The sequence below is a fragment of the Nipponia nippon genome, unplaced genomic scaffold (genome assembly GCF_047370975.1).
Source record: "Nipponia nippon isolate SJK-2023a ecotype South Korea unplaced genomic scaffold, ASM4737097v1 scaffold_4, whole genome shotgun sequence".
Lineage (NCBI taxonomy): Eukaryota > Metazoa > Chordata > Aves > Pelecaniformes > Threskiornithidae > Nipponia > Nipponia nippon.
Window position 1 is genome coordinate 124,138,541 of NW_028262358.1, and position 22,819 is coordinate 124,161,359.

Below are 22,819 nucleotides of genomic sequence, written 5' to 3' on the forward strand. Positions count from 1 at the left end.
CCGGTGTTACTCAAAATTCATTAGCCTTGCTACCCAAATGGGATCAGTTTTGGAAGTATAGAATCATAGAATTGTTAAGGTTGGAAAAGACCCTTAAGATCATCGTGTCCAACCGTTAACCCAGCACTGCCAAGTCCACCACTAAACCATGTCCTCCAGTAGGACATGCACAAACTGGGAGCAAGTAGCACAAACTGGGAGCAAGTCCAACTGGTGGAATGTAGTTTTAGAAATGTTATGATGTTTTGTTAAAGCATCATCCTTCTGTTTGGGTCATTTTGTCTCTCTTTTTTCATGTATTGTATCAATAATCATAAAAACAAGTTTGGAGTTCCTGGAGAGAAAACGTCGTCCATCAGTGTGTCTCAATGTAGGACTACCTGTTGTCATCTCTGACAGCTGTTTGCCCAACCTAATTCTAAAGATTGGTACAGTTGGATGCTCCAAAGACCCAGAGATCATCTATTCCAGTTCCCTCATATCTAACCCGAATCTCTTTTGACACAGTTTAAACCCACTGTGCCATGTTTTAGCCACCACGGGCATGGAGAACAGATTATGACCTTCCAATTTACAGCAGCCTTTTAGATAACTAAATAGCGTTATCACGTTCTCCTTCAATCTTCTCTTCCTTAGGCTAAACAACTCAAATCTGCTTTCTCACTGATTATGTTTTCCAGACCTCTGATCACGATCATTGCTGTCCTCTGGACTATTTCCAGTTGGACCATATTTTTCTTGAAATGCAGTGCCAAAATCTTAAAATGTGCATTACTTCATATTGTACCCTACTGCTAGAACGACAGCGCAAATGACAGAGAGAATGCGCCACATCAACTCATACAGACCGTCTTCTAAAATGTCTCCCATGGGACAGGGCAACTTGATGGCAGCATCCAGAGGACACGCACGCACGCACAAAGGGCTAGATGTAATTATGTGCCTACAAAGTATTCTATTCTGCATACTGCTAGTAATTTCTAAAGAACATAGAATCATAGAATCATAGAATCGTTAAGGTTGGAAAAGACCCTTAAGATCATCAAGTCCAACCGTTAACCCAGCACTGCCAAGTCCACCACTAAACCATGTCCCTAAGCACCACGTCTATCCGTTCTTTAAATACCTCCAGGGATAGAGACTCAACCACTTCCCTGGGCAGCCTGTTCCAATGCTTGACCACCCTCTCGGTGAAGAAGTTTTTCCTAATATCCAACCTAAACCTCCCCTGGCGCAGCTTGAGGCCGTTCCTTCTCGTCCTATTGCTCGTTACTAGGGAGAAGAGTCCGACCCCCACCTCGCTACAACCTCCTTTCCGGTAGCTGTAGAGAGCCATCAGGTCTCCCCTCAGCCTCCTCTTCTCCAGACTAAATGACCCCAGCTCCCTCAGCTGCTCCTCATAAGACTTGTGCTCCAGACCCTTCACCAACTTCGTTGCCCTTCTCTGGCCACGCTCCAGCACCTCGATGTCCTTCTTGTAGTGAGGGGCCCAAAACTGAACACAGTACTCGAGGGGCGGCCTCACCAGTGCCCAGTACAGAGGCACTGTCACCTCCCTGCTCCTGCTGGCCACACTATTCTTGATACAGGCCAGGATGCCACTGGCCCTCTTGGCCACCTGAGCACACTGCTGGCTCATGTTCATTTATCTGCTCCAGATTAGGAGAGCCAAAGAAAGCCTTTGATTTACAAACTTACTGCTTATGAGCATCTCAGTTATAATTCAGCACTTCTACGAGCAAATTAATTAGAAGATACTGTGTTTTACTAGAAACTGTTCCACCTGAGGCTCCAGTAGCATTGTATTATATAATGAAGAAATTTGCCTAAAAGCGCCTACCTCTGCCTGCTGACTATGAAGGAAAACGGGAGTAATGAGTCCTACATACCTCCACTGCAGATATTGACCCTGGCCCAATTCTCTCACGAGAGTCTACAGAGACTATTTCAAGTTAAAATCTCACTGATTAACAGCCAAGACCACAAGAAAATGAATTCTAGAAGTTGTTAACTGAGTGTCCATAAAAATATTCCCCCTTTTCATCAAAATGTGTTGGGCAAACAAACTGCATCGCTCTCAGAATTGTTGTCTAAAAAGTTATAAAGGCTGAAGAGAACTGGCAAGATAGTTGGGCACTTACGTTAGCATAAACACATCAAATATTCATTACAGCAGAGCACTCATTATGTCAGCATCTGAATTAAATAACAAGAAAAATGTTTCCCAACTATAAAAGTAAGTACCACAATAGCCTCCCGCAACACAGCAATTTTAAAGAAGAGACAGTGAGACAGCATTGCAGGGGACCACATTGTTCTCTCTGCTAAAACTGGTTCATTCACTACAAGTGCATCAGCTTTTAACACTTCTCTTTCAGGTGAATTTACACAGCAAAAGTGTTATAACAGAAAAAAGGAATTATATTGTACAGCGTGAACCCATATGAAAGGAAAAACTTTACACTGGGACAATGTATGGTATTACAATAGCACAATGCATCTTAAATGCAAAAGTACACCAGTGCTATCAGTTTACAAGTTTAATCATAATGAAAAAAAAAAAAAAAAACCACAAGATACACAACAGACATTACATAAGCTCATTTATAAAAAGTTACTCACTGGGTGCACAAAAACAGAAAACAAGAGCCATAAGTGTAACAGCACCAGAACAAAACATCTCAAGTACTTAAAATGCCTCGCAACTCTGCACAACTAATAGAAAGGCATATATATGTAATTTCGTGTCTTCTGGGGACGATAAACCTCTTCTCTATCGATCATGAAGGTGGGTTCCCAGCTTGCTACCAAGTGCCCATGCATTAATTCCTTGGATAGTGCCAAAAAGGGGTATGTTAGCATTAGGTCAGACATATGGGATTACTCTTACAACGTTCTTGCTCACTGGATAAAGCTATGGAGAAAGTAATGAAAGTTCTGCCCTCTTTGTAACTGCAGATATAAGCCAGCATTGGTTTTATTTACAAACAACATTGGTTTTCTTTTAAAACAGCAAAGCTCTTGCAGTAACACGCTGCTGCTGGCAGCACGTGCAGTATGGCACTCGCCTGTCCCTCACTAATGAGCTCATCTCGGCTTTCTTATTCTGAAGCATCACAACCATCCAGCCCCTGAAGAAATATATGCCCTCAAAAGACAGATCCTCTGTCGTCACTGGCTCTCTTCTGGAATCCCAGCTGGCTGTAGCCAAGAAGTTTGTCTTGCTATGACTTTCATAACCAAGGATTAAGTGGCTGTCTCAATCTCAGAACCACACACATCACAGCACAGGGTACTAAGGAGATTTGTGCAAGATGATATTATTATCTTTGTATAAAGACAATATACAAGCAAATAATCAACAGCATTCACCGATCACCCCCTCTATTCCACCTCCCAACCTGCAGATACCTGACATTATCTAGAACACCAAGGCACAGTGAAAGATAACTAATGTTGGTGAAAGCAGCAAGCCTTAAAATAATAGTTACCAGTAAAGAGGTCCTCTCTTTCTTTGAAATGCTCCCTGCCTTCTCACCTACAGAGATTAGAAAGCAGTGCTCTCCTAGGAGGACAATGAGCAAGCATTTCACAACTGAGGACAGAGCAATGCAACACTCTCCAACTAGGAACAAGCTACAATATAAAGTCATGGGCAAACACCATGCTGTTCTTTACAAATGGGAAACCCACCTGAAACAAGCCTTCGATGCGGCCATAAACTTCTTGGAGAAGATTTTATCCATGGATACTGCCTACTTCAGTGCAAAACTTTCCATGCTCTAATGTTCAATTCCAAGTACTTCTATCAGTAAAGCACAAAGAAATTGTTAAGATTTTTCTGAGTACGCTTCTGCTGAACACACGCTTTTTCTCCCAGTCTGTCCTCTCCTCAGAGTCTCTGCAGATGTTTTAATCTGGGCTGCAATCCACCTTACCAAAATCACTGTGGAAAACAAAAATTTGAAGCACCCTGTCACTGTATTATTTAAATAGAAGTAAGGACCCCAGAGACAACTTTGGTTTTATTTGGCTATGTATTAGATGAACAAGCAAACTCGACCTTATTCCTATTCCTGTCTTTAGGACTGGAAAAAACACAGCTGTGGGGCATCTGAAACAAAATCCACACAAGCCTTTCATCTCGTATAAGCACTCGTACACTGCACATTTGGTGCCGTGCTGAGATGTACGGCCTGCTCTGTAAAATCAATACAAATGGAAACCTATCAGTGTGGAAACCCAAAGTTAGCGTCTTGCAGATGGGGAACTGGGACTAAACCCTTGTTATGTATCAGGAAAAAAGCAAGAACTGTTAAGTGCATTATCTAAGAAGACGGTCAAAGAAATATTCCAATTCGATGTAATCTACCAGTTCAAAGCCAATGTTTTCTCTACGCCTCTTCTCTCATTCTTCTAATGCTAATTTATATGGAAGATTAAATCAAAGTCATATTCAAAGATATTAATAGCCCCAATAACAGCTTGCTAGTGTGGACTCCCCACCTTTTGCATCTGTCCACAAAAGCATCACATACACTACTCTAGATCTCATATCTCAGCAGAAATATATAATTCTGTATCCTAATGTAGAGATAATCCACCATACTGAACAGAGATAACCTACTGACTATATATAAATCACATCTGCTCTCAGATACTCCATGCCACCCACACTGCTCTCCATGAAGAACCACATCCTGAAACATTTCAAAAAGTCAGGGAAACAATTTACTTTTTTAACTGCTTGCGACAGGCCTGCTCTGTCTTACATAAGGATAACGTAATCTTAGATAGCTTCTGCGTATTAAATCAAGAGTTTACTAATAGCTTCCTTAAGGATCTGCATGGCAGCTGCACATCTTCCATTACAGTTTAGTGAAGTCAAACCAAACCTTTCTTCAGACCTTCCAGCTTCCCTTCAAAGTCAGTGAATGTACTGTCTCCATATCAGAGAGACACTCTTCTTGGGATCTGACCACCTCCGAAGTTGTGGACCTCCTTATAAGCACCTTCCTGAAGCATCTGAGACATCTGCCTGTCACAACTGCTTTCCTTACAGCAATGTACATCTGTGAAAAGAGTGAACTTGGAAGTGTCCACAGCTGTGCCGCCCAGTCTCGCCATAAAGAAGCAGTAAGGTGAATATGACATCCCAGTTTCATGACTATTCTCTAATTTCTCTCTTATCAGTATGCTTCGTTAACAAGTTGTTAGAGCACACAGGGCAGTGTCCTACAAATGCTGTATACTTTCTGTTTTTAAAAACCTAACATTTGATACTACAGAGGTTTCAGCTTCAGACAAACCAAGACTTTTACACAAGCTGAAGAAATCAGCAGGAATAAGGATTTAGGAGAAAAGATGACACCAAGAGAGTCACCTGTGCCAGCCAGGTAATTTCCCTAAGCAAATTAGCAGTCACATTGATGGGAAGTGGTCATGTAATACGGTCAGATCTTGCTGTCCTTCAGAATCCAAGGTGGAGAGACAAATACCTCTTGGGATCTAATTTATGCCAGAAATTGTACAAAGCACATTTCCTACCACACCCATAGCGCACATTCAGGAAGCACATCCCTTACCCAGCTAGAACCTTTGCTCTAAGAAGCACTCATTGCCCTGGCTAAATCAAAATACTTCGGGGAAATCAGACCCCGCCATTCTTCTGCAACACTCCGCCATTCTATACTATTTCCACAGTTTCCTTTGCCACAGTGATCCTAACTCACACACATGCTAACACATATATTTCAAGCCCTATTTTGTTTTTGTGCTCTCATATACTGCACCAGTAATTGCCCTGGAACCACAAACACCTCTGGAGGGTGGCAAAGACCAGCTTCAGAATACAGTAATCCTAAAGCAAGTCCAGTGAAGTCAAACACCCTTTATCTACCTTTTGAGACTTCTGAAGTACAAGATCAAGCTTAAACCTTAACTCTTCATGTGGAACAGGTAGTAACAGGATGCCTTGGTAACCCTGTGAACCCTCTCCAAGGCCCTTACTGAGAAAGGAACTCTTTTTTCAAAAAAGACTTGTTCAGTGTTGAATCTCTGAAAAATAGGGAAGAATGGAAACAGCAGTTATTAGTTACAGCAACTAAAATAAACTAAATCAGTCGTCTTGGAACGGAAAATTTCACGGATTGGCAAAAACAAGGTAGGTTCAAGAGAGAAAGAAAAAAGACCTGGTGATATTCAAATTAATGCGTTGCTCTGAACAAAAGTGTTAAGACTGGTGTTAAGATGCCAAAATGTAAGACTAAGAGGACATGTCACAAGGGATCCTGATCCTGCACTCACAAGTTCTCTTGTCATTACTCAGGAGATAGATGACATTATTTGTAGAGCCATGGTCCTTTGCATTACATAATCTGACTTTGGGAATCAAATACTTGCCAGAAAAAGAATCTCTACACAATAAAATACTAGAATCTCTAGTCTTCATCGGTCAAATGATCAAGAAGAAAGCAATACCTTTTCAGATGCCCCCACCTGGCTTCAGCTAACTCCAGAAGACACCAGTTCTCCTGAATACCCTGTGTCATACCTGCCAGCTCCATGAAGGTATCTCAGACAGCCTGGGATGTCTAAAACAGCACAATACACTGCTGTTAGGCACCTAAACTCCCCAGATGTTCTCAGAGAATATAACCTATTTCCCTAAAAAGTTGTTTTCCCATCCACCACTATCAGAAGAAAAGAGATGGCATCAATATGAACCTCTGGTGAGCTGCTATTTTATAGTTCATGAAAAAGAAATTCATAGACTCTCTTTGAACAACTATTGAGCATAGACTATCCTCTCATATAGACTTGGGAAAACTATATGGCATATGAAAAAAATGGAGAGAAAAACCAAATTCATCCATTCCAAGATACTGAGGAATATGGAAGTGTCACCAAGCATCTTCAAGGATATCTTTTACCTTCACTGAAAAAATACAGAAGGGAATTATATTTTTATTAGGAGGTAGCAAATACAGAAGTCACTCTCCAGTTTAAAACACTAGACAAGATTCAAGTGTCTTTGTCTTCACAATGTTTAAAACCAAAGCAGACCCAGAGAAGTTGACCTTCATTATACTAAGACAACAAACCGAAGCTAGCTAAAGGAAATTATAGCCTTGTTCTGCTTGATCTTGGCAAACTTACAAAAAAATACGTGACTTAACAAATGTAAAGAAGGGACAATAACGGGAATTTCTTGCAAGATCTGTAATTCATCCCCTTGTAATGAAAGTAACATTCAAATCAGGTCCACAATTCAATCCCAACATCTCCATGACTTGGATAAGAAAATGCGCAGCGGCCAATTCATTTTTGTTAATTTTTCTAGCCACAGGTGGCATCTCTGTGAACATAAGCGGACATGGAATACCCAAGACAAGGTGAAGACCTTGTGAATATAGCATATTTGCTATATATGAATATAGCAGAATTATATTATGTGAATATAGCAGGCCATACAGTTAAGTTAAAAATATTACAAATTAATATTTTCATCTTCTTATCATTTGTTGTCCTATTTTCTTAACCTTGAAATTGAATATAGCAAATACTGCATTGCAGTGGAGCACAAGCTTGTACAAGTAATTACTGCCATTTTTCATTTTAAAACTTCTCCTTTTTAAAATTATCTTATTAAGAATTCAATTGATCTTCCTCAAATTTAGACAACTAAATGTCAGATGTCTTAGTCTAAGCTAGCTGCCCTGGGTTACCTTTATGGTCAATACAGAGAGTGATTCACAGGACCGATGTGACAGCCATCTAAATCACCTTCTAAAGGTGTTTATTCCTCCACAATGATTACAAAAGTTACTTAACTCACTTACATGCTGCTTTAACAGTTACACTGGAGGAAATACGATCCATTTCGCTCAAAATTTCTATTACACGGATAAAGACTGTGGCCTATACCTCCATTTGGAATAAAGGAGTGGAATGCCACCAAAGTCAATCCCGCTATGCCAGTTTGCAGTGTTGAGGCTCTAACCAGCACATGCACCCATAGTACGGGACAAATGATTTTAACTAAAATGAAGAGAAAGTCTGTGTCTGTTTTCATGAACAAGTGGAGAAGAAATTTATGCTAAATTATGATAAGGCATAGATGATGAGAAAGAAGGGAATACTACAGCCTTCTTCCTGCAGTTTCTCAGGCAGTTTTCCACCTTGCTCAAGGTTGGACTTATAGATAAAATATTAGGAATACACTTACAGTTTGACGTACCTTGCTGTGTAGTGGAGCGAAATCTGAAGTAATACATACTACAACTGTAGTTGGAATGATGGAATAATTAAAATGATGACACCAGCGCCAGAGAAGTTGCTATACAGAGAGAGAAAACACCTTGCTATGTAGTAGGCTACAAAATATGCAGTTATTCTGCAGTAATGGTAAATGGTAAATGGAAAGATCCCTAAAGCATATGTAGCTTTTTAAAAAAATACTGGATACAGAAGACAAGGTTACCTCAGCAATGGCAGAATACAGAGTTCTACCATGTATAGAATATCAAGCTAATCTTCAGAATTTCCATGAATATCAGCATGAAAAATAACATGCAAAATCTGCATACACTGAATTTTAACATTTATATTATTATCCTACAGCCATATTTAGGAAAAATCCATAGTCACCCAGAGAACTGCCTCTCTCTTCCTCGTCCAGTAAACATATTGGTTCATAGTAAGCGCTCATTCAAACTTTGTACAAACCTGTGTTAAAAATGGTCTACACATATAAATATAAAAGGCACAAACTAAGCCATTACAGTCCCATTTTGATCTCAGTCTACTTTGATACTAGTAAAAACAGAAGAGTAAACCTTGGTTTATACATTATCAATACATACAAGTGAGATCAGACGTGGGCCTATTACAGCATCAAATGCAATGCTCCTATGTGAAATAATATTATGCCTCTGTAGTTTAATAAGAAAAATCAAGTTAAACTCTAAGCCCTAATCCTCACCTCCACATTGCAATATGCCACTTTAAGGAACCGTACAATCCAAATCAAAATATATACTAATGATTCATTAAGAATTAAACAGAAATTGCTCATTTTTGAAGTTATTAAACTTAACCAATAATTAAGGATCATAAACGAATAGTGATAATGAATAATCTGATGAAAGTACCCAGAAAACTCCAAATTATTATACAGTTTATAAATAAAATATATAAATACAATAAACCATGTCAAATTACACTCACAAATTACATTTTCATGCAATCCAATCAACATTCTGGAACCAACCATTTAAATCATGCAAATCAAATTTTGATTTTAACTTGCCAAGTTGGGGTATTTTCCAAAAATAAGCACTTAGATGAACTTTTAAAAGCAAAGGGTTTAGCAGAAAGAAAAAATATTTTCTTTATTATGTAGGCCAAAAGAAATCTGCAGTGGTGTAGATCTCATTTAGGACACCAAAATATACTGACTAGAAATTTCAAAGATAAATAATATTTTCAAAATTGTAGTAACTGCTTTCAAAATAACTTCAGTGCCAATATATGTTCAAATATTTGTACAAATATTTCTATTTGCAAATGCATTGCAAGGACTCACATGTTGATCGTGTTTAAAAACCGAAAAATCATTTATGAAATTATGTAAGTAGTCAGGAGAGAAATATGGTTATTCTAATATTCAGAGCTTGTTTTCATTTAGAGGCATCACGATAAATGTTTTCAACTGTTTTCTGACTTTTAATAGGGACACCCATTAAAAATTTGTTTCGAAATGTCGTGATTAAAGAAACTAGCATATGCTTTGAGACTACACATTATTTCTAAGAAATACAGGAAATTCATTTCAGAATATGCACACAGATAAGACAAACTTACTACACTGTCGTGATTGCAAACTTACATCCACCACATCTCTCTGTTTCCCCGATCACATCACATGCTAATGCCTGTGCAGGAATGAACAACATGCTAGCTAACCACACAGAAGGCAAAACTGAACTCCTTCAAACATTTCCTTTCCACCGACTATCAATTTGTCATCTAGTGCGGGATACCTATTTTAACACATAGCTGTTGAATATATTTTTTTAACGATTTAGAAAGACAGGGTTGCTATTTTTGTAATAGCATCGGATGGAGGCACTTTCTTCAAAAATCACTAACAAACCATATTAAAAGGTTTCAGGACATCAGCTGGTAATCACAACAGCATCCTAGCCACTATTTAACTATAGTATCTTGCAAAAGGTTCACTGATGTAGTAAAAAATCTGACATATCTTGCTATGAAACCAATTTAGTGTAATATTAAGTAACCCAAATTCTTTTCCATAATCAAAAAGGCCAGTTATTTCTAGTAGTCTAGTAATCAAAATGCCATGATGTACAGTTAAAATACAAACACATTCCTGCTAAAATGCTTTTCATTAATGTTGTTCCTTCCTTTCCTTCAGCATATAAGAAGAATTAGGGAAATGTACTCCTGCAGCATGCCAGAAATTACACATCTTACAGGCTGAACAATCTATTCTTTAAGGATAGTATAATACTTACTATAAGTGAAGACGATCCATAAAAATCTATGCTTTACAGTTACTCTCTGAAATAATAATGCTGATTGTCACAGCAGAAGTAGTATAATCCAACCACATCCAGGCCTAATAGGCAGTATGCTAGTATTTGTTCCTATGAAATCAGAAATAAGGTACCTGTCTCACTGAAAATCCAGGCACCCTTGGAGAAAACAAACAATGGATTTTTAGGTCCTTAATTTTATTGAAATCATAAGACATCCACGCTTCAGTCGTCACAGATTTTTTTAATCCACGTATGAGAAAAGAGCAGATTTTTTCACAATTTACAGCAAACAGGTACTGTAACTACAAATTGAAGTTTCTATATCCAATGTCATCAGTTCAAATCCAGCTCTGTCACCTTCAAACATTCCTCACTTGGCAGAAGTCAATATTTTTCCACCTCTTATTTCCTCTAAAAGGAGAAAATTCAGCAATTTCATATGCTTTCTAGCAAGATGCACTGGAAGAAATGTTTTCGAGCAGTAGCAGAATAACCATGCTCTCATTTCTTTTTTTGCCCTTCAGGCGTAGCCTGGGTGTCTTCGGCTTGCCCTGCTGGTCTTCAGTGTTGTCACTAATAGCTGGGAGATGGAGCTAGGACAGCACGAAGCAGCAAAAATAAATATTGTTGCTTTAAGAACATACTTACTTTTATATTAAGATGTCACAACTTTCTCTCTACTCTTACTTCATTGCTGGGTCAGATGAAATCTTTAAGGAGGTTCCATTAAAAGTTCGTATCTGTAGCATATACGAGAGAAACGCTGAAATTCCCATTCTGAACATATTCCGAAGGAGGTCAGATTTGGTTTTAAAGCATATTCATGTCGACGAAAACTTTTTTTTGTTGCAAAAAATGAAAATTCTCCCTTTTATTTAGGCATTCCCTCTGTAATCTTCCAAGTTACTCGGCTCCCTTACAGTTTAATCAGACATACAAAAAAAATCAAATATCGTATTTCCCATATGTATAAACTGACATTGTGGAGGCTTCATTAAAGAAGTCTTTTATTTCTCTTATCACTGGTAACTGAAAGTCATTTAATGTACCACCACTTTCAAACAGCCCAAGAGACTTAAAAAGCTATCTAAGTTTGAAAACCAAAAAGTTCTGAGTTTTTCTGTACCCCAGGACGGTTTTCTTTCCTGAAGCTCAAGCCGAGAAAGCAGACAAAAGAAGCTGATTTGACTGAGCCGTGCCAAGTCTTGCCTTTTTTTCTTTCCTCGGCTCTCTCGCTCGCTCTCTCTCTCGCTCGCTCGCTCCCAGCATGGCAACCTTCCCGAGCAGTCTTGGCGGAGCTCCAGCCTGTGCCAGTCTGTCTGAGTTCTTGTTTTCCAAAAGATGCTCTTTGCGAATCAATTAATATATTTAAAAACAGGAAACTGTGGGTCAGTAACCAAATCTTGGCACCAACAACCGCTTCTTCTGCCAAATCGGCTTATAGATTTCATGGTTTCCTACCTTTTACAATGGATATAACATTTTTGCTCACTGATCGTGGAGCACTGGAAGCCATTCACTGTTCACAGTGATAAGAAATCTGTTCTCTAAAAATGTCCGCATGCGACACATGAACAACCTGCAGTAAATCAAGATTCTTTTGAAGGCGGGCGTATGTGTAATTTTAATAAGCACCAAATACTCCTTAAAATAATGTTTTCCTTCTCTCCTCCCGAGAATCATGGGAAGATGCCAGGAGCAGGAGACGTATAGATTTGAATTAAGATCACATTCGAAAGTCGTGCACATTTTAACTTTCTAAACTCCAGCTTGAAAATCACTAGTTCTTATCAGTTCCACCATTATTAAAAATCAGCTGAAAATTAATACTAAACCTGATCCCAGCTAATACACAAAAAATCTTCGGCAATCTCCACACATCCGTCGATGCCAATGATGTCATCTGTTAATTCAAAAGCACAAGTTCTTGTCGTGGCATTCACAGGAGAAATGGCTCGGCATTAACAGTTAACTTTGGTGGAAAGATTTTTGATACGTTTCTAGACTTTAAGGACAGCACATTATATTTGGAACTTCATTCAAGATTTTCTAAATTACAAGAATTCATATGAGGAGAATTACAGGAATAAACTTTTTTTATCTTCAAGCTATTTGCCAAGGCAAAATGCCAACTTTTTAAAATATATGCATTGCATTAATGAGCAAAATAAATTATGTAGGGAAAAAAACCTTCCCTAAGTGTATAATTTTAAAAGTTTATGGATAGTGCTGGTTTTTGTTAAGAGATTCAGTACAGAGTCCCAGATGTTCTGGGGCTAAGCTGTCATTTGGGACTTAGCGATACAATCTTCCCAAAGGTTTGAGTCAGGGATAAAGTTCACTTGGCTAAAAAAGGAGGCAAAATATTCTTCCTCAATATAATACAGGAGTATGCTTTGTTTGGCAGGCTAAAAAAGCCTTGGCGTTTTAAAAGCGTTACTTTAAGATCCACATTTCTCCATGGTCTTTGGAGAGCAGACTAACGCCCGACGAGGTGGCTGGGTGGGACCATTTGGCAAGCCGCAACTCGTTCGATTCAAGTCTGTCCCGTCCCATCTTTCCCTCAGGTACACCTCTGTGATACACCAAGTACTCAGTTGCTGAATCGACATTTCTTCCTACTAAATTTATCAACAAATTTTGTCTCCCTTGCTCTCCCCACCCATCTGTTTAGCCTAGAACCCGAGCTCTCTAGGCTTCACTCCCGGGCTATACCTCCATGGAATATAATGGGAGCTCGCACAGCCAGAGCACACTGGGATACCTGAATGCAGATATCTATAAATTTCAGGTCTGAAACCAGCACTAAATCCCACACTACAGCTATTTAATCAGAACGGAAGACAGAAGAAAATTGCCAGCAGTCTTCAAATACCTAAAAAGATGGTACTAAAAGGGAGAATATAAATTGTGCTATGTAACTACCATGAACAGGACAAGAAATCAAACAAGTTAAACCAAACCAATAAAGATCTAGCTTAAGCCTTAAGAAAAAACTTTCTAAAGATACAACTGCTACATTCTGCAAGATATTCTGTAATCTTAACTACTGAAACTTTTTAAAAATAGGTTATCTGACCTTCAGGCAGGTGGATAAATTAGACATCCTCCCAAGATTCCCCTTGCCTTGTTTCCAATGACTGCAACAAATCTACCCATGTTTTTTCCAATAGCCTCCCAATTCCAGAAGAAACAACATTAACTTTAAAATCACATTTTTGTCTCAAAATATTGCACATCCTATCATTTCAATTAGCACCTAGCATCATTATGACAGGCCAACTCGGGAAAAAATACACCTATGTATAATTTTTCTATTTCTTTTCTTTGTGCACTTGACAGAAAACTCTAATATGTCAGTTTGCCTTCACTGAAAGGCCATCAGGCATCAGCATGGGAACAAAAAGATCTCATAGAAACTACTGTCAGTGGAATTACCTCTGAAAGGCTACGCTACTTCAGCAGTCACTATCAGAAACTCATCTTTTAATTAGTTTTCCTCCAAAAACTGCATGTATTGACAACAGAGTATTTCAGCTATATTCCAAAAAAATATATAATTCCAACAGAGATGAACGATATTAACTATTCCTTCATTACTCTTACTGAAAGTAAGGCAGGAAAAACAAATATATTCCCTAGCAGCCAAACACTTTCCTGAAAAGAGCCTGGCTAATAGGATGAAGAGCCTTATTTTCTCTCTCAATATACACTGCTCCAAATACAGTGGATCTCATTTGCAGAAATGACTACCCTCTTCCTGTCTTAAAGCATTTTTTTTCAAATGCGTGGTTTACTGTAGCTCTCCTAATTCCCTCTCTCTTCTCTTAAATACGCTGTAATTGCAGTTCTGCTCCACTCCACTGAAATTGCTTACACCACCCTCAGTGCCGCCTTCCAAGATGCATCTTCCTCCAATTTGAGCTGTCAAAATCTTTCAATGCAACCAATTTCTCCTCCTTCCCATAAATAAGTTTCCAGCTCAGATCAATCTACTGTTCCACTGAATCCAATATCCTCCAGACAGGAAGAAAATACAAAACTTTCTCCACGCCTTGCGTTTCAGGACTTTTTTTCACGTTCTCCACCTGTTTTTCACCTTACTCCCCCACCAGCTTCTCCAATTTGCTTTTCTCCTTATTGTCGTCTGGGTCTCCCACAGTTCTGATGTCACTCCTTGCTTGCACTGAGACTGCGGCCTTTTCTGTGCGAGGCTGCAATAGTCCAGTACTCAAATCTCAGGGAACTTGAGCCATTCTCATGACATCAGGCTCTGTATTAATAACTCTAGAAAGTACTTTTTGACTCTAACATTTTTCTCTTGAACATCCTCACATCTGCAGCTATCCTCCTGACACTTCTGTTATTATCTTCCAATGCACAAAATACAGAAAGAGTTGAATTCCTCATCTTTCTCTTCAACTATTCTCCTATCCATCTCTAGTCCAAATTTGACCATCTTCGTTGTAGACAGGTTTACCATTACAGAACAACATGTAGGTCTGACCTTCAACACTCTCTACACACCCATGATCATAGAAAAATCCACAAATTTACTCTTTTGCAATACCTTAGATATCACATTCATCTTTCTTTTATGAATTAGGAAAAAATTAATATTTATCTGTGCCTTGGTCATCACTCAATTCAAATTCTTTTTTTCATCTTTTATATATTTCATCTTGATGCCCCTATAATTTGTTAATTTAAAATTCTCTTAATGAAAACCTCCTGATGTCTTATTCTGCCTTTTCTCAAAACCCCTTTATTCATATGTTTTTGCATCTCACTCAAATGCACTTGTGTCTCTCAAAAGTAGTATACCTGGATACCCGTCCTAGTAAACCTGTCAAATAAGCATGATTTCCCACCTCACAAGTGGAAAACTTAGGAACAGAAGAAGTGACGAACTCATTCATTTAAGTCTTCTATTTGGAATCTAATACAGAAGTCACCCACAAGACTGACTCTCCTTCCACATAACCACAGCTTATTTTCTTTGCTTGAAGGGAAGGCAAATCTACCAGGCAAGTTTTATGAGAAGAATTAGCATGAGAGAATGAGGTACAAAATGCAAAAACACTTACAGGCCTACATTTTCTCATGAAACTATACAGAGAATATACACTACAAATGTTAACAAGTATTTACACACATAAAAGGGGCTTTATCCATTGGAAAACTCATCGAGACACTTTAACCCCAAATAGCTACTTTTAAAACTTTAATGTCGGGTATACCTCTCATTTCCCTTTTTGCCTTCCGTGACAGAATAACTAAGTGCCATGGATCAATGGAAGCTGTGTAACACTTCACCCTGACCACCTGATATGAGAATATTGCTCAAAAGCAGCATGTGCGTGATATTGCCCAAAACATTTTATTCTTAAGAATAAACACATTTTTAACATGGCACGTTTGGCATGTCAGGGCTAACTCTATTAGCCTTTCTGCTATCACACTCCCGTTATCATTTCTGGGCGTTCCCATTAGAGATAAGTGAAGCCAATTCCTCTGAGAACAAGCCAGAGGTTTTTTAGGAGTCTAATTTTGGAGCCAGATGCTTTGCTGATTTATTATTAAAGGGTGAAAGTACGTTACGTGACAGAAAAAAGGCTACTTTTACCTGGGCTCTTCTTACGGAGAGATGATGACAATGAATTGCCTAATGACTTTCCACTTTTCTGTTTTTCATTTATTATTAAATAGCCAAACACTGGTGAAGCTCTAAGAACCCATAAGTGAGTGAATGTAGCTATGACATAGAGGCCAATATAAAAGGAGAATGAATACTGAGAGAAATACAGTTGGGGAAAAAAAAAAAAAACAAACGGAATATTGCAGCCACACAGAAGAAGCAAAGGAAGACAGCAACAGCTGAAGTGGACGTTCCAAGATTCAACCACAAAAATGGAAAAAATATAGAAGAAAACAAGAATAAAGGCCTATAAATGCATGAAGAATCTGAACACGAAGGCGTAGATCTGCAAGGACCCCCAGTGTGCATCTCAGGTCCTCCAGACTCCCAGGGCGAGCCATCAATAGACTGACGAGATGTCCCTAGCAGGGACCACCTGTGACAGCTCATTTTGCATAGTTGTGTACGTACCCAATTAACTTTGCTACAGGACGGACTGTCTTTTCCTTGGCAGCTGACCACTTACCACCTTCATTTATCATTTATCATTTTGACAACATAATGTATGCATGACTGTGGCCTTTTCCGTGGGAGGCTGCAATAGCTGAGCGACACTGTGGGAAAGGATTAGCACCAGAAATGGATTCTTCCAGTTGAATCCAGCTGAAAATCAAGGCAGCAAATCTGCATGCCTGAACTATGCCACAGTGCGGTGGGTTTAGGGCTGGCACGCTGTTGAGTGGAGTTCTCCAGCTTTGCAAGGCAAACAAATTGCAAGTCCAAACTATGGAAAGCTATCAACAACTTCCTAAATATTCCACGGTGGGAATATGCTTCAACTACTCATCATCTGCTGGCGTGACGCCCCGGTCTGAAACTGCAAAATACATGGGTCAATCTTCACTAAATGTGTTCTTCTCAAGTTTTTCAAGGACCAGCTGTTTTTCTGAGTATATCAAACAGAATTTGCATTCATAGGTTATAGTGTTTTCCCATCCTCTTTGTCCACTACCGCCCGGAACACTTTAGATACACACATTATATATATAAAGTGCCACATGGAAGCTTAAACACCATTTGTAACCTTAACTGCTTATAATTTCCTTTTAGATCTCAGGAGAAAAACAGATACTTACAAAAATCAAAATGTTAGGAATCCAGCTTCACAGGCATTTGTGACTGTCATTTAGAAAAGCGATTACAGTGTGCTACATGAAAAATATATGCATAGCACTTCAGGTAGAAGTAGTTACTCATAATGGAATCCACTTACAGTTAACTTGGGTAGAGTGAAAATAGACTTGTAATGAAGTGGATAGAAACTCTCAAATATCTTCAGTGACTACGAAAAAGGAGGCTCTGAAAGTAACTCAGAAAGAGAATTTATCCAAAATATGGTCAGGTTACCCTCTCATAATTGTCAGTCCATGTGTGAGGAATAAGAACATACTCTTTGTTTTGCACTAAGCAAGGGCTTTACTGTAAAATTCAGGTACAAAGTGCTTTATTTTGTGTTCAACATTCTCTTCAACAGTTAAATTTTCACAAATTAAATATTTTCAATGGTTCTACAGAGATTAATATCTCAGAATTCCTCATCTGCATCCAGTCATCAGCCCAGAGAGCACAATTTTTTACTCATTTTCCACTTCCATTATACTTAATTATATTTTTACAACAGTAGTACCCAGGAATGTCTGTGCACCACTATCCACACATATAGGACACATATTTGATGATCTATTTGTTTTTCTCTCTCATTCAAAAAGCTTGCTTTTAATTGTTGTAAATTAAATCAAACACTGAGTAGGTCTTAATTGGAGTGTGAAATGCTCAACAAAAGGATGACTCCTTAATGAGGACTTGAGGAGAAATTTAGTCATTTAAATGCAAGAGGGCAAGTCCGAAAGTCTGCACTTCTGCACCACCAAAGACTGGAGAGATACCTAAGTCCTGCTGATGGCTCCTTCATGACCACAGGTCCCATCCTCTGGACCTGTGTCAGCAGCCCAGGCACAGCCACACCATACTTGTACACTCCGAAAAACAACGGCTGCATCAAACTGTTGACTGGGAACAGTTCCTGATTTGTGCTAACTCCTGAACCACATCTAGGAATTTCAGAGGAACGTACTGGTTGACCAGGGCAAAGGCAGACCCAGGATCTCTCTAGCAATTTAACAGAGATTATCTGAGTCATCTACATAGAATAGAATCATAGAATCATAGAATCATTAAGGCTGGAAAAGACCCTTAAGATCATCGAGTGGTGGACTTGGCAGTGATAGGTTAATGGTTGGACTCAATGGTCTTAAGGGTCTTTTCCAACCTTAATGATCCTATGAGTCCAACCGTTAACCTATCACTGCCAAGTCCACCACTAAACCATGTCCTCAAGCACCACGTCTACCCGTCTTCTAAATACCTCCAGGGATGGGGACTCAACCACTTCCCTGGGCAGCCTGTGCCAGGGCCTGACAGCCCTTTGGGGGAAGAAGTTTTTCCTAATATCTAACCTAAATCTCCCCTGGCGCAGCTTGAGGCCGTTCCCTCTCGTCCTATCACTCGTTACTAGGGAGAAGAGACTGACCCCCACCTCGCTACAACCTCCTTTCAGGCAGTTGTAGAGAGCAATAAGGGCTCCCCTCAGCCTCCTCTTCTCCAGGCTGAACAACCCCAGCTCCCCCAGCTGCTCCTCATAAGACTTTTTCTCTAGACCCTTCACCAACTTCGTTGCCCTTCTTTGGACACGCTCCAGCACCTTGATGTCCTTCTTGGAGCGAGGGGCCCAAAACTGAACACAGTACTCGAGGTGTGGCCTCACCAGTGCTGAACATCTACAGAGTCAGGGCCCTGACAGAGTTCAATTTACTGGCACAGAAACAGCCTGCAATGCCCATGCTGGATACTCAGCGTAGAGTCTGAATCCAGCTTTTCCTGAGTGGGATAATATCCTACTCCAGTAAAAGAGAACATCTTTCAGGTAGTTTGAGAAGCAATTTGATGACAAAGAATAGCACAAGGGACCAAATTAAATCAAATAGCACAGAATTTAGACAACTTGGTAAGAAAACAAATGCATTAACCCACTCAACAGTAAGATACAAGGTATAAGCTCCTACCCCAAATCCCTTCACTGCTCAACACAGCATTTTAAACAGGAATCATGTTCAGCTGCCAACATCAGAAGACATTTTTCAGAAGCAGAATGCTTCAATTCTGAAGAAGTGAACATGGCAAACATATTCTGTTGGTCCTACTTCTTAATTTCAGAAGTTGCAGCTGCACTCCACAGCAATTATACCCAAATCATTGAATCCATGATTGGATTTATGGGAGAAATGATAAAAAATAGGAATAGGGTCAGAAAATCCCAGAATCACTCAAAAGAAAAGATCACTAGCTAAGTTCTGAAATTAATATCTTAAAGAAGAAACAACTGTAAACATATCTCTGGGTCATCTTATTGATATTTCTCTTCTTCAGATAAAGATATATTAGTACATTCTGCTTGAGAATCCGCCCTCCACATTCGGTTTGCCTGCTAATTTCTTCTCTTTCCTGTTCCCTTTCTGAGTAGTAACTTTGAAAATTGTCACTCAAGATACTACTAAAATTAAGCATTATCACTCTGTCAGTAGTTTATTTTATCAAAAGTTGTCTGAGTGCAACCTCTTTAAGATGAGATTTCATTTCTGCTCCCCATCACACACTGGGCCAACCTCAGTAAGTGCAAAAGCAGATTCGCACATCCCTATTTAGATAAGAAGGAGAATCCTTTAGGAAGAACATACACAAAAGAAAGCAAGCAATATAAGTACGCCCCATAGACCCTACATATTGTAATGTCATCTCTGGTGTAGTTACTTTGCTTCTGATAACCTTAGAAAAAATCTTATTGCAGTTTGCTAAAACATATCAGGAAACCATCCACTGATTCCATGACTCAGTACTTTGTCCTTCTTTAAAATATGAACTCAGCATGTGAAAACAGCAGATGATTACAGACATTTTCTCTACAAGACCAGTAGATCAGCTGTCAATCTACTGATCTCCTAAACCAATGATCTCCCAAAGTCCCTTCCAACCTGGATTATCCTATGATCCTACTCTGCAATACAGCGGGTACAGTCCCTGTCTCTGCATTCCGTTCTGCTGTCCCCACGGACTGTCTGGAGTCCTCTCTCTCCTTCCTCATCCAGCCTGCTAGCTAATCAACAACTGTCCTCCCCGACTCCTGCTCCTGCGTTAGGAGTGGGCTGTGCATCGACTGAAGTAGCCACAGATGTGTAACCAGGTTCTGGGATGAAATTTTCAGGAGTTGAACGTTTGATGAACCAAAAAGTGCATTTCTGAGCCTGTAAATAGTAAAAGATGAATGGGATTGTCAGAAACAGAAAGACCTCTGGAGAAACATCAACATCATCCAGATGATGCCTCGATGAAAGTAGACAGGCCAGTGCTGCTGTTAACAAGAACCAACCTGTGCTTCCCTTTTGAGAGCAAGGGTGCCATACTGAAACATTTCTCCTACCCAATGGCCAGAGTTGGCCACAGTTTGTGGAAAATATCTAACATCCCACAGTGGTAGTTGAGCGTTTTCTGATTACAGAGCAGTAGTCCAGGATGTGGCACGCTTTGGCTGCTAATCTTCAGGCTTTCTATGAGCACTTCCATTGCCTAAGAACAAGCATCCCTCGCATGATACTTCTTTCTCACTGGGTTCCTAGCAGAAGTTATCAGCCAGTGTCTCAGGCACCAAATCCCTACCCCCAAACAGAACGTATGTCCTCAAGGTCAGAGCTTTCTGTCTCGCATTGAGGGACACCAAAAAAATTGGTTCCCGCTAGAGTTCTGCTTCTCAGCCATTCCTGAAATTTGGGCAGTCCTCAAAACATCTTTGGAGGCTCCTGGAAAGTCAAATTCCTGAAAAATCAAGCCCAAACTAGAGTAAAAATAGATATAATCTATTTGGCCACATTTCTCAACAGAAAATAAGACCCTATCTTCAAAACTAAGACTGAAATAATCTCTTCACCCAGGTGAATGAAATACCACCAACTCCAATTTTGTGTATCTGCAACAGGAATTAACTATGAGCAATACATAAGAAACTGCAATAGCCATCATTATATATTGCACAGGTTTTTATCTTATTTGAACTAAGGACTTATTTATGTGTATTATTTTAATTGTACTAGAAATTTAAATGCAAGTTTCATATGTATCGTAAAAATTTGCAAGTAACAAAATAAGAGCAATATACAAATGGATCCATACCACTGAAATTCTACACATAATAAATAAAATATTAGCATGCAAAGATAAAGCAACGCCTATCACAACAAATTACAAGCCAAATAATTCAATGGTTGCAAAATAAAAATAAATTTAATAAAAATTACATAAAACTGAAGTTAAGGCAATGTACAGCACTGTAATTTGAAGGTATAAATTTGACAGGAAGACATTAATTAAATCACAGAAGCTTCTTAAGCCAAAAAAAAATCCGAAGTAAATACTACACATCAAAGAAACACAAAAGGACTATGACACAGAGCTTAACAGCTAAAACATTCAAACAACCTTGAATCTGCCTTATGGTAACCTAATGTAAGGTCTATTCTGCACTTATCTTCTTTCAAATCAATTAAAGCATGAGGAGTTTTACTATTGTACTTACTCAGGGTTCTGAGGGAACTAAAGCTGCTGCACTCCTACAGTTCTACCTGTGAAGAACTTAACTCTCATTTAGCACAACCTGACTTTGGAAATTCTTTTCTTTATTGTTGAAAATGTTGTATATGAACATTAACCAAGAAAACCAAAGAAAAGAAGGAAAAAATTATGATTCTGTGAAGTGGCATTTGATGAAGAGAGTAAAAAAAAAAAGAGTTTTTGACTCAGGGCAACCAGAGGAACTTTTTGGGCAAGAAAAAAATGTCAAGGCTTTACACTGAATATCAGCTACAGGGATAGGTCATTAAATAACATTATTCCCTCAATTAATTTTGGTTGTGCTGTTCTGGGAAAAACAGAGAAGATAAAAAGGATTCACACAAACAAAATTCTTCACATATTAAAGCATCTCTTTGCGGTAACTGCACTTTTTTACCCTGGAGTAAATGAAACATAGCTTACCTTTCAATGAAACCGAGACAGATTACTTTGCGTTCACTGCACAACAAAGGCGTCCATGTAGGCAGTTACCTGGAGTAGTTATTATGCTATAAATCCATATCTGGCTTACACTGAGCTAATCTGTCAATGTAACCATAATGTAAATCACGATCATGTCTATTTTGAATGAGTCTCCATGGCAGTTACCCTTTTCTTTAAGAACACCATATACAACAGAGCTCTACCATGCTGAAAAGTATGATTATATTTTCTGAAAAGTAACCTATTTTATGAGAAGATATTAAAACAGCTTTACTCTTTAACAGAACACAGGAGAAGGCGGCATGGGACCACTCTCCCTCTCATCAAGGAAATAAAAGAAAACGGAGAGATGCTAAATGACTACGTAGACACAAAAAGAGATAAGACCAATAAGTAATAGGGTCAAAATTAAAAGAACATTTTAAATAGTCAAAGCAGTTCACTCCTGGAAAAC

General features: G+C 39.0%; 1 protein-coding gene across 5 annotated transcripts in view; it reads right to left on the reverse strand.

Annotated features, from left to right (window-relative positions):
- The window catches only part of MSRA (methionine sulfoxide reductase A), a 300,787-nt gene that overhangs the window by 265,023 nt on the left and 12,945 nt on the right, over positions 1-22,819 (reverse strand). The window contains exon 1 of one of the 5 annotated variants that reach the window (XM_087776796.1): positions 8,240-8,291. The exons of the other annotated variants lie outside the window; for them this stretch is intronic. Coding sequence (XP_087632922.1) covers positions 8,240-8,276 — 37 coding nt within the window. The 5' untranslated portion in view covers positions 8,277-8,291. Of the gene's footprint in view, positions 1-8,239; positions 8,292-22,819 lie in introns of those variants that run through there. 5 annotated transcript variants of the gene reach the window in all.